The sequence below is a fragment of the Chlamydotis macqueenii genome, chromosome 28 (genome assembly GCF_036417535.1).
Source record: "Chlamydotis macqueenii isolate bChlMac1 chromosome 28, bChlMac1.mat, whole genome shotgun sequence".
Lineage (NCBI taxonomy): Eukaryota > Metazoa > Chordata > Aves > Otidiformes > Otididae > Chlamydotis > Chlamydotis macqueenii.
This window is the reverse complement of record NC_141583.1, coordinates 278,136-290,327: the sequence shown is the minus strand read 5'-3', so window position 1 is coordinate 290,327 and position 12,192 is coordinate 278,136. Positions and strand designations below refer to the sequence as shown.

At 56.2% G+C, this 12,192-nt stretch overlaps 1 protein-coding gene across 1 annotated transcript in view; it reads left to right on the top strand.

The window, feature by feature from the left end:
• Positions 1–10,858, top strand: part of LOC147597163 (uncharacterized) — a 28,923-nt gene extending 18,065 nt beyond the window's left edge. The window contains exons 5-7 of the mRNA XM_086768101.1: positions 2,668–2,765; positions 3,175–3,493; positions 10,478–10,858. Coding sequence (XP_086624227.1) covers positions 2,668–2,765; positions 3,175–3,194 — 118 coding nt within the window. The 3' untranslated portion in view covers positions 3,195–3,493; positions 10,478–10,858. The remainder of the gene's footprint in view (positions 1–2,667; positions 2,766–3,174; positions 3,494–10,477) is intronic.
• Positions 10,859–12,192: the final 1,334 nt, after the last annotated feature.

Sequence of the window (12,192 nt, the reverse complement as noted above, 5' to 3'; positions counted from 1 at the left end):
CCCCACGCGCCTCCCTGCCCCTCGCCATCCTCGTCCAAACACTCTTTTTTTTCCCCCTTCTTTCCCCCCACATTTTTCCCCCCGTCGATGCCTTCCCGCCTCGCCCTGCCGCAGGACGCACAAAAGCCAACGGCGGATAGGCCGTGTCGAGGCAAAGCGCATCCTTTCCCTCTCCCCCTCCTTCCTCTCCTTTAATTTCTCCCTCTAATTCCATCTTGGCTCCCGTTCCCGGCGCCCTCGCGCGCGGGGGGCCGCGGCCCCTCTCCCTCCCCTCCCCACGGGTGCATGCGTGCTGAAACGGTAGCAGAAAGGGGAGGGAAAAAAAAAAAAAAAGAAGAGGAAAAGATGGGAGCCACCATTTTAGGCTGCCAACGTGTAAAATGGCCGATTCTCTTTCCCCCGGTCCTTGCCACGCGGTCGGCTGCATGCCCGCAGCATTCCTGGGATGGTGATGGGTCTCGCCCGCAGCACCCTGGGTACCACATCCTCGCCGCGGGGCGTTTGGCTCCATGGGGCAAAGGTCCCGGCCTCGACCGTGGGGATTTTCCTTTTCCCACTGGCGATGGCCGTGGTGAGGGGCGTCGTGGCCACGAAACCCCCCAGCCAAGCGCAAAGCGCCAGCCCACACCCAAAACCAACCTCCTTTTGTTTCCTCCTCAGTTTTTGCAGCGGGGATGGCGCCAAAGGCGAGCGTACAGTCTTCAACCAGATTTTTAAATTTTTAATTATGGTTTAAAATGACCTCCGCGCCACATGGGGATATTGTGGGTTTTGAGGCTCGGCTGCAGGTTTTTTTCCTCGTCGCAATAGATGCCGTTTAATTCTTTGTGTATTCTGACAGTATTAGGGAAACAGCTGCTTAGGCTTTTTTTTCCTTTTCTGGACAAGAAAAATTCAACAGGCTGTTGTTTTTTTTTTTTTTTTTTTTTGTTCCTGACACCATTTTGTGGCTATTGGGGGCGGGGGGGGAAATGTGAAACACGAGCGACTTCATCCCCTTCTTCTGCGTGATGGGCAGAGGCGTGAGGGGCGTATCGCAGTAAGGTTAATGCGAGAGAGGGGAAAATTCAGTGTGTCCGACACACAGCCCGGTGGGGTGCAAACTGATGAATTTTACAACAGCGCTTGGAGAGATCCCATTGCAAGAGGCTTGTGGCTGAGGTGAAAACATTGGTGTTACACGAGGCCGGGTTTGTTGTTCTTTTTCTTTTCTCCCCATCCCTCTGTTGCCATGAGACCTAGAAACTTAAAAGCCTAAATATGCCGAGCGAGTTTAACCCTGATGCGATGGGAATTTTGAAAGCAGATTAAAAATAACTAGAAATTTATCCTTAGGAGAAAAATAAATCACTTTTTTTCCTGGTGGGCTGAGGCCGGAGCCCCGAAGGCGCCTGGCTAGGGTGGTCCCGGTGGGGAAGCGCTGCTGGGCACGGCTCAGCCCTGGTCTCTGGTGGGGTCTGTGGGGTGGGAAGGGATCTGGGAGGTGGGCACCGGCACCATCCTGTCCCTTTCGGCGCTGACGAGGCTTTGAGGCCAAAGCAGAGCGGGGTCCCTGCGAGCTGGTCCCCGGCCCTGCCGCAGATCCGGCCGCGTCCTCAAAGGTGCGCGGCCACGCGCTCCCCTCCACCTGCCAAGCTTGCTTATTCAGGAATGGGAAATACTTTCCTAAAGCTCGCAAAAATGCGCTAAGGCTCTTAGCTATTTGGCTAAGCTGCATCTACTTAGTTGGTTTCTCAGTGCTTTTATTTATAACCTTATGCCTGGGGAATTTTTTAAATTTTTTGTTCCTTTTTTTTTTTCCTCATTCTTACCCTGGGATGGGGCGCATTAATGTGTTGGAAGCGGGGCTGGAAGGAGAGGTGGGGTCTGGGCATCCGGGCTCTGCTACCACTGGTACCCACTCACTTGCTCTCCATCACTTATTTCCCGATGATCTCTCTGATCTCTGCGGTGTTATCAGTGATTTATGGGACAAATGGGCAGGAGAAAAGGCTCTTTCTCCGGCCCAAGCACCTTCCTCTATTAAACAAGTAAATTCTGCACTGGGTGTTTAAATTGATGTGTAGCCTGTGAATAGCCGTGGACAAAAGCCAAGTTTATACAGATGAAAAAATACATAAAGTGAATATTAATAGAACATTAAAATTTTAAAAAATGCTGTAAGGATGCTCCAAAGCGATACAAGGCAGCGGCTGGCGGCACGAGGCTCGCAGCTGCTCGGTTTTGCTGTTTTTAGGCCAGGGTGCTGCCGGTGCCGGAGCCCTCCCGTGCCTTGGCCGAGCAGCCCCTGCCCTGGGCAGGGAGGGAAGCCTGCAGGACACAGCTCCCCAGAAGGCAAATGGGAAGAAAAAAAAACCAAAACCTCCCCAAAATTAGGTTTTTGACTTAGATCTATCGTTTTCGGTCTTGCCTCGTGATTCTGGAGCAGACTGCGGCTCCTCTCGCTCCCTGCGGGGTTGGAGACCCACCGGGATGTCTCTGCAGGGCTGTTCCGGAACCGGCACAGTTGCAAGGATGCTGAGCGTTTTCCAACTGAGTTCTCTCTTCCTCCTTCCCCTTTTCTGCCAGAAACGTGGCTGTAGTCTCCCTGTCCTGGTGTAATCCAGCCAGGGGAGGATGGGGCTGACATTTAACGGGTTCTGTCCTCTTCTCTTTCTCTCCTGCCAGGGAGGAGCGCGGGTTCATGCCCCTTGATGCTCTGCTCATTTTCTGGCTGGTGCCTCGCAGGTCTCTGCCCTTGGTGAAAGATTGCAGGGAATTTCCCGGTAAGTGAAATTTTTTTCCATTTATTTATTTTTTAAAGGCTTTCCATAAACTCTTACACTGGGCAGTCTCCAGCGCCGCCGCGATGAGTTGAGTGTCCCTGTAGCAAATACCCAGGACCAGTGTGAGACCACAGCGACCACATTTTGGGGAAGAAGAGGGGCCAAAAGCTCCGTGGTCGTCAGCTCCTGGCCGTCCGCTTGGTCCCACGGCCCGATCAACCGTGGGTTTTCTTCTGCATTTAACTGCTGCTGCCGCAGGTTTGTTACCTCATAATCTTCAAACCTCGTGAGAGGTGTCCTTCCCTCTCGCAGGAACAAAGGGCTCCTTTGGGGTTCTTTGGGGTCTTTTGGTCATTTAAATGGAAAAAGGGTAATAAAGGTGTTTCTGTTGCTTTTGTTTTTCACTCAGGTTGGCTCACTGTAACATGAAGGCAGGAGCCCACCCTCCCAAAGCCACGATCCTGGCCGTGCAGGAGCTGCCAGTGGGACCCTCACCACGGCCGATCCCATGTGCACCCTCCTCCTCCTCCTCCCATCAGCAGACCCCGGCCTGGAGCACGACGTAGATCGCCATTTGCAGCAGTATCCATCCAGGCTGCTCGGGGCTCCCAGCCAGCACAGGGCTTTGGCGTGGTGACACCGGCACCCGGCTGGGGACGGCTGCGGCGGCGAGGACGCCGGGACGTCCCCATCCCGCTGCTGCGCATCGCCCCGCGGGCAGCTCGCTGGTGAGACCCTGGGGCGGGACGTGGGTACCGCTCCAGCGGGTTGCGCTGGGGCGTGGGGATGCCGCATCCGCCGAGGGGTGGGGGCCGCAGGTAGAGCCCGTGCCGGTGGGCAGCTGGCCTGAGCTGGAGGTGATGGGCAGGGGAGAGGGGCCGGGAAGGGACAGTGCGTTTATTAACAAGGCGCAGCTGAAGCGGGGCCTTCGCCAGTGGTCGAGTCTGAATCACAAACTCCGCATTGTTTCTGAGTGGGTTCAGCACATTTCCCTTCTCCCCCTCCCTTCCCCTTTCCTCTCCTCTCGCCCTCGCACAAAGATGTCATTGTGCCGGGGACTTGGTGATGGCAGCGTTGTTATTTGGTCCAAAAAAAAAAAACCCCAAGAAAAGAAAGAAGTGGGGAGGGGGGGGACCCAACAAGGTGAAGAGGTTTAAATCAGCTTAGCCCAAATGCCAATTAAAAACCAAAGAGGATTAGGCTTGTGATCAGCAGAATAGACTGTCATTGTACCCGGGCGAGGGGGTTTTCCCCCCACCAAGGCCCAATGCAACCGTGCCGCAGGTCCGGCTGCTGATAGTCACCTCTCGCGGTGGGACGGAGCGGAGCAGGGGCTGCCCTGGCCCCCGGCAGCCAGGCCGCCCGCACCCGCCAGAGCGCTCGCCCGTGGCATGGGGCAGCGAACGCCCCATGGGTTTCCGGTGCAAAGACCTTTTTTTGGAGTGTGCGCAAGGACTCTTGCCTTGGCTGGAGTTTAGCCGAGCAAGGAAAGGTCTGTATCTCTCTGCCACACGACGGGTCTCTGAACAGGCTCTCGGTCCGAGTGCGTCACTCGGCCGTGGGCTGGCGGGGGTCCCTGGGTGGGGGTCCTGTCCGTGTGCTGGGGCAGGTGCCATCCCCACCTCGCTAGAGCTCCACGTGTAGCGCGCTCAGGTGCTTGTGCTGGCTGAGACCTCTCGCCAACGTCGGGCCGTCGGTCAGACCTCTGCTCCCAAAGCAGCCAGCACATCGCCTTGGTCCTGGGACGGCGGGAGAGAAATGCCAGCAGTGTGGCCCGGGCTGTGCTCCGGCCGGTAGAGATCCAGAGAAGACTTTGTATCTCTCTGCTCTGCAGCCTGGAGACGACACCATGGTGCTGTCGGTCTGGTTTAGTCCTACGAGGTCCGACGTAGCCAGAAACCGTGGTCCTTGTAGCATCCCCACCTGTGGGAGAGGAACCCGGGATGGGTGAGGCGGCTCCGGGCGCTTGCTTGGACGTCTGCCGGCGCTGGGGCTCCCGCAGCTCACCCAGCTCTCAGCGCCTCTCCCAGCACACTGGTGAAAACCCCGGGAACAGAGAGATGCTCTGGACCACCGTGGCCGATGGGGATCTGCGGCCGTGGCCGTTTCATTCCTGACTCTCCCAACAGAGCGGTGAAGGCAAATCCCTCTGCAGCCAAAACGGCTACACGGGTACAAAACGTCTGTAGCCAGACCAGGGGCGTCTTTATACCACAGCGGCAACTTAAAAAGGGTCTTTGCTTAGGTAGGAAGTGTAATTATGCGGCAACTGTAAGGCTTTTTTTTTTGAGAAGAAAGGTGCCAAGCGTAGGCAGGAGCCAGGCTGAGCGGGGAGATGTTTGAGGGACATCAGCAACCAATTCCGGTGCAGCTGCAGCAGCTCCGTGGCTGGGTCCGGGGGGTTCAGCCTGAGCCTCCCCCTCTTTGAGCCTGGCAGCGTGGGTGCGAAGGGGCCCCCTGCACGTCTGTCCCGCCTCTTCCTGCGGTCTCTGCAGGGTGAATCCTCTCTGCTAAGGGGACCCAGCGCCTGGCTGAGGTGGCCCTGGCGCTCAGTGGGTCCCGCCGTCCTGCTTTGGGACACACGGGAGCCCAGGGACGGCTGCGACGGAGCCTGGGCCGACCCCAGCTGTTGCCGGGCAAACGCTCGCGGGAGAAGCCGAGCTGAGGCGTTGCTGCTGTTGGCTCCAGATACAAAATGCTCCGGCCTCGAGCCACGGACAGGAAGAAGGAGCAAAAGAGCCTTTTCTCCAAAGAGCAGGAGGAGGAAAAAGCATCCCATCTCCGGACCAGGAGCTGTTTCTCCCCCATCCTGGGCATGGCTGAGGGACCACCGTCGTGGCGGGACGGACAACTCCAGTGCCCAGGCCACGGACGCCCAGGCAGAGTGTTTTGGGGCAGAAAGCAGGGATGCTGTGCAGCGAAGGAGATGCATTTTGGGGGACAGGGCAAGGGCAGAGGAGGCGTCGTGGGCTGGGAGGTGTGACGCCGCCACCTCCCTTCTTTGGAAAGCCCTGACGCTGTCACCGTCCCCGCACCCAGGGCTGCCCACCGGCACCCAGCGAGCACACAGGCTGTGGGAGCGGGCAGGAAGGCGGGCTCCGTCCCCTTTTGTCGCCGCCGTGTAATTTATGATATGACAGAGGGCCATTGTCTGGGCCCATCCTGTATTTTTCCGAGGGCTTTGCCTCTCTTCCCAGACCCCCGCTGTGCTCCCGCTACTGTACCGTTGCCATGGGACGTGCTCCCCACGCCGCGGCTATGCGGGGCAGTGCCGGGGAGGGCTGCCCGCCGCGGCCGGGCCCGTCTGGAGCCCCGAGCTCCGCTGCCGACAACCCCGCCGCTCAACGGTCCCGCTGACGTGCTGAGGGCCTGGGAATGGGGCTTTCCGCCCCTCCAAGTTCACGGCCACTGGAGGCATTCAGCTGCCGGAGGGGGGGGGCAGCGGGATCTGGGCGTTTGGCTCCATTCTCCCTTCCCTTTCAGCGCCGCAGTGTCCTCGGTGCATACAGATCCCCCGTCCCTTTCTCCTCCTGACAAGTGCGCACATAAATAAATTACCCCACCGGGCGAGTGTGGAACAATCTGTCCCCTAAATTCTATTCATCGCCAGACAGGACCCATTATTCCCCCGATTAAAGCTGCTGGAGTAGCTTGCAAGGGTTACAGTTACTCTGTCAAACTGTAAATAAGACACTAAAAATAAAGGGCGCTGGCGAGAGAAGGGGGAAAGGGAAGCCAGACTAATGCCTGCTGCTAGGGAAACCGAATGAATCCCTAATGACGCCTGTGTACAAACTGCAAATAATGAAGGAAAAGTGACAAACAGACCTCGGGCGGGCTGCGGCGAGGCCCGTCCTCTTCGGAGGGCAATGGGCAGTGGGACCCCCTTCCCACGCCCCTCCAAGCGAGCGTTTAAGCCCTCGTGTGTCACTTATGGAGAGGGTCAGGTCTTGTGGACGCGTTTATTTTTCAGGCACAGAAATGGCTTCTGCTCGAGCCTGCAGCCCTTTTGAGGTTGTGCGGGGGAAAACGTCCATTGCCTGTGGCTTCAGGGCAGCGTGCGATGAAGCAGCGCCCGAAGCTTTCTTCTGTGCTCTGCTGTCAGGAGCACCGCGCCGAGCTGCCGTGTGGGACAGGGCTACAACCGTGCCTAGAACCTTCCCGCCCGGCAGGTCATCGCTCTCCTGAGACGGAGACCTGGAGCACAGACCCAGCTCCGCTCCCTGTCGCCGCCCGCGGCAGCGACGGATTTCAGGGAGGAAAGCCTCCAGCCCAGGAAAGCCTCTTTGGATCAAATCCAATCCCTTCCTCGCTGCTCTCTTACCAGCCAGCGACGATGGGGATGGTCACCTTGCAGCGGGCCCTTTCTCCTTTGATACCTTGGAGCTGAAGAGGCAAGGCGAAAAACTACCAGCAATAGGCTCACCTTGGGTTTTCCCAATTCTGGAGGTGTGAGAGTTTTATTTCAGGTCCAGCTCAAACTACTCCCGCCGCCTGCAAGGGGCTTAATGCCGCATGCTCCCTGTCGCGCAGAGAAATGTCATTTTGATTCCTGTGATGCGAGTATGTAAAAGATGCGGCCACGAGCGCTCCGTGCCTCTCCGGGTGGATTCTCACTCTCCAAAGGAGAATCCCAAATTCTCGGTGGGGCTGTGCAGCACTGGGGACCTGGAGCAGATGTGCTGGAGCATCTCTGGGACCTCACCTGCAGATAGCGCGGAGGAAGAGCGTGAACTGCGGCGCAGGGAGCGGTGAGACGCCATCCCCCGTCGCGCGGATGCTGCCGAGCACGGCACTTGCCCACGCTCCCACCAACGGCAGTCGCAAGGGTCCCTGCGCAGGTAGAGGGGTTTTCAGAGATGTGCTCCAGCTTGGTGTTTTCACAGAGCTCAGGCTGAAAAGGGAATTTTCAGGCCAGCTGAAAGTTGTGTGAGGCCCGGTTGCGTTTCCCAATCAGGTCAAACCCGGGCTTAGCAGATTTCTTCCCCTTCCATCTTAAGGAAAAAAACCCTTTTCACCCCGGTTCCTGGCTGTGAAGCCTCATGACTCGGCAGCAGCATTCCTGGGATGTTCCCGACGCAGGGTGGAATGTGCAGAACTTCAAACAGCAGCGTGCAGCTTCACTTCTCCCGCACTGGACTCAATTTTTTGGTCCTGGGAGCTGCTTCAGTGCCGGGGATGCTCTCGGGAGCATCCCGCTATGATTCCTCTTCCGTGTTAACCACCTGACTCCAGAAATGGGAGATTTTGGGTGGTGTTTTAGGAGCCTGGCAGCTGTTGGCCCTTCAACAATGTACACCCCGACCGGGTTTGCCCTGCAGCCACCTAGAGAGAGGAGGAAGATCAGATGGGCCGCGATGTAACGCATCCTTGTGCCAGTTCTGAGAAGATCCCGTGCCTACCTGGCACTCTTTTTTTTCCCTCAAATTCCTGAATATTTGTGGGTTTTTTTTCTACCTACGGCTGTAATCTGGAGGTGCCCATACAGCACAAGCTGGCAGCCCCCTCTTCTCTGGCTGGACCATTCCGAGGATGCTCAGCAAGGTCCGAAGGGCTGCCGAAGGGTTGTGGAGGCCACGTTTCCGCCAGCCCCCCCGGCCGGTCCCCTTCCCTTTCCGAGGATTCGGATGTGGCAAGTACCTTTGCTTTGGTTTAACCCAAAATACCTGATTTTGAAGGAGTTTGCTGGCGTGGCGCACACACAATGCACACACGCTTGCAATAATAGGCAGGTAGCTTGCATGGCTAAATCACTCTGGATTTTTTTTTTTTTCGTTATAACCTCCCTTTAAAGCACGTTTAAATGCTTCCCCGCAGGCTCATGCAAGGGCTGTTAAGGGCTTCATTTGAATAAATAAGTGCATAGGTAGAGGAGAACATCACCACAACCCCCTGGAAACCCCAGCACCAGCGATGGCATCAGAGGGCTGGCGCACGGGAGAGGGGACTCGGCGTTATATATTCCATAAAGTAGAGTAATTAAGTATTACTAGTTTTGATGACTTCAAACAGAGTGACTCCAGGAAATAAGCCCCTTCTTTATAATTAGCGGGATTTCCTCTGCATCAAACGGAGAGATTGATTCTTTAATCTGCTCACATGCTTTTGATTTGGTCTTTCAGCTGCTTGTACCAACTGCTTCCACTCCCTGCTCTTGCCGATAAAGCCTCGCAAAGGAGATTTTAGGAAGGCATGACCTGAGCTGAGGTCTAGGATTTTCTTTGTGTGTGGCTGTTTTGTGTATTCTTAATTTGCCGGAGATGATGATCATGATGATAGCAATCGTAAAAAATAACGCAGACACAGATGTCTAACATCCACCTGTGTTTAGGTCAGAGAACTGGGATTTGGGGGGATTTTTGGTTGCTATTTTCTCTTCCCAGCACACTTACCAGCTCTTGAAGACCGCGCAGATCCCTTTGGCTACCTGTCCACGACAGCCCTCAGCTGTCCCAGGCGGGGCTTGCTGCCAAACGGACCTAACGTGGGGGCCTGGCCAGGCGTTCGGCACGTCGAGGGCTCCGTTAAAACAGAGACTTGACTTCCTAAGGACTCCGGATGTGCGGAGGAGAGAGGCCCCTTGTCTAGAGCATTTTAAGTGTTTGGTCCCGATTTAGGATTACACCTGGGAAGTTTGGAAGCTCTGTCTGAAATGAAATCCCCTCAAATGTCACGGCTTTCAAATGGAGAGTGCAGGAGGGAGCGGGAAGTTGCCCCCTTGATCGGAAGAAGCCGATCGTGAGCAACCAGCCTCTTCCTGGGCGCCTCTGTGGGGTGGGGGACACTGCATCGCCCGGGTGGGAAATGCGGTCTGGGGTCTGTGCTGGTTCCAGGCGCCGACTGAACCAACCCCCGCCTCCCAGATAGCTCAGATCTTGAGTCATCCCAGCAAATAGCCCCTGGGAGGGATTTCTTCCTGGTATGTGAGGTTCTTCTGGGACCGCTCAGGAGGGAAAAAAAGGGGGAAATTTGGGATTGCCTTGTCTTCCATGCACCTTTCAGTCCTTTCAGAAATGTGCAGGGCGGGCAGGGCAGAGGCTCATGGTGCTGCACCGTAACTGCATGCTTTTGTGTGAAAATCGGTGGACGAGGGCCGTGCAGGGGGTTGTTCCGGGAGCTGTAGTGCAGGGGCTGGCATCCCAACTGCAACCCCTCATTTTTAGGGCTGGCATCACTCTCAGTGCGCACCGCACACAAATAGGGTGGGGAGGGCAGGCTGGGGGCCGTCCCCAGGGCGGTTCGGCGGTGGGACGGGGGTCGGACTCGTGCTCACCTGCAGCCAGGATCAGGCCCCGGGGACGTGGGGGAGCAGCCGGTTTGGCGTGCCCCCCACAAGCCTCCCCCCCTCTGGAGCCGTGTCGGATGCAGATTGCATCATTAGGGACCCGGCGGATACGGAACTGTACAATTATGCAAATAGTGATCAAAATCACCGTTTTCAGCAGAAACGCCCGAAGATCAAGGCAGAAGCTCCGTGCAGCCTTAATTTAACCAGGTCCTGCAGGAGCGGGGAGGCCTGGGGGTGACCCCGCGCTCGGCAGGGCTGGGGAGAGGAGCGCCTGAGTGTGCTGCGCGAGGGCTCCGCGCGGCCGGCGAGAGGGGAGAACGGCACCGGGGCCACGGTAGCGTGTTGGCAAACAGGGAAAAAAATAAAAATAGCCGAAATGGAAGTGCTGATGTTTACAGTGATTTCCTCCTCCTTTTGATTTCAGGTGAAGAACACAAGGCTGGGAGAAAAAAAAAAAAAAAAAAGAAGAAAAGAAAGGAAAAAAAGGCTCCAAACCCAGGAAATCTGTGTTAATTGCTTATGAATGTCTCTGTCTAAAAAATTATCGAATTGATGTTGTCGTGCTTTTTTTTGACAGCCTGTCTGTTACATTTTTTTAAAATATTCATGCACCGAAATCTAATTACTAGGCAAATTTAATGATAATGAAATGAAGGCACTTTAGCAGAAAGCACAAGGCCTTGTTAATGTTTTCCCAGCCTCTGTCTTGTTCATATTTTAAAAATTTTTTTTTTTACAACTGCCTTTCTTGCATATGTAAAAAAAAAAAAAGGATTGCTGAAAATAAAACCTGGATTGCTGAAAATGTTTGTGGTGGCTCTGTTTATAATGATGGGGAATTTGCGAGGTGATTAAAGGTGTTTTGCAAAAATCAAATGAGCCTAACCTAATCAGATAAGGCAGATGAAACATTATTATTAGAGAGGTAACATTAAGAGCGTGCCTGGAGGCTTTAACGAAGATGAAGACCCTCGTGCGCTGGCTGAGGTGTGCATGCAGCCCCATGCCATCCTCTGGGCCTCTCTGGCCCCTCGTGCCGGGGGATCGGTCCCGCCCGTGCCCTCCCCGGCTGGATGGAGCATGCACGGGATGGCTGCACTGCGGCTGGGATTCACGGAGCACGCACAGGATGGAGGGGGTGGAACTGGATGGGCTTTGAGGTCCCTTCCGACCCAAACCTACGACGGAGCACGCAGGTGACGGTCAGATCGTGCACCAAGCTCCCACCACTCCAGCTCCACTGCCCCAGGTCCCTCCTGCGCCCCAGCCGGGAAGCCATCAAGCAGAGTGCTAGCAGCTCAGTGACAACAAGCCCTGGCCCCACCCTTGGGCCTGAGGAGGTGACAGCTGAGAGCCGTGGGCAATCAGCCTGGGCTCCTGGGGCTGTTGCTCTATTTAAAGGAGGGCATGGAAGGGTTCTGGTTTCCCTCTGCCTTCCTCCCAGCTTCTGCCCTTACTTCAGGCAGTGGTGTGTATCCGTGGCAGCGCCGGTGTGGCAGCGCCAGTCTGCCAGCACCTTGGCTCTCAGGTTGGTCTCCGTTTCTTGTACGTGCTTAAGGGTTTGGCTGTTTTCTTGTTGAGGGTGACGTTAAAGGTTTTACTGAGGGTGTTGGTGGCCCTGATCATCTTTGTAGGGTCTGCTCTCCTGGAAGACCTTCATGAAGTTGCTGTTGCTGTGATTGGAGTGCCCTAGTGAAGGCGGTGGGGTAGGAAGGGGTGTGCAGCTCGCCTTGCTGGCTGCGAGTGGCTGGAGAATGGGACACCGCTCACGGGGTGACCAGGGACCAGGCTGGCACGACGGGTCTCGTGCCTCTTGGGTACCCCCAGGAGGGCTCAAAGCATGAAGCCTCTGCGCTCTTGTTCCTGTGTGTCTTGTAGGAACAAAACGAGATGGGAATTTGGGAGCTCGCAGACCTGACTGTGAACACGTACAGGCAGAACTGGCTCTTTTCTCCCCCAAAATGCTGCTCTGGGAGGGCACTGGTGGCAGCTCGGTGGGCTTGCGGAGCCGTGGCAGGTCCTGAGGGGGACCACTAAGGGCTGGGACACGTTTTGGGCGTCTCTTGACCTGCAGCCTCCCTGCTCCCTCGGTGAAGGCAAGGGTCCCGGCGCAGCCCTCCGTGCCATGCAGAGCTTTCC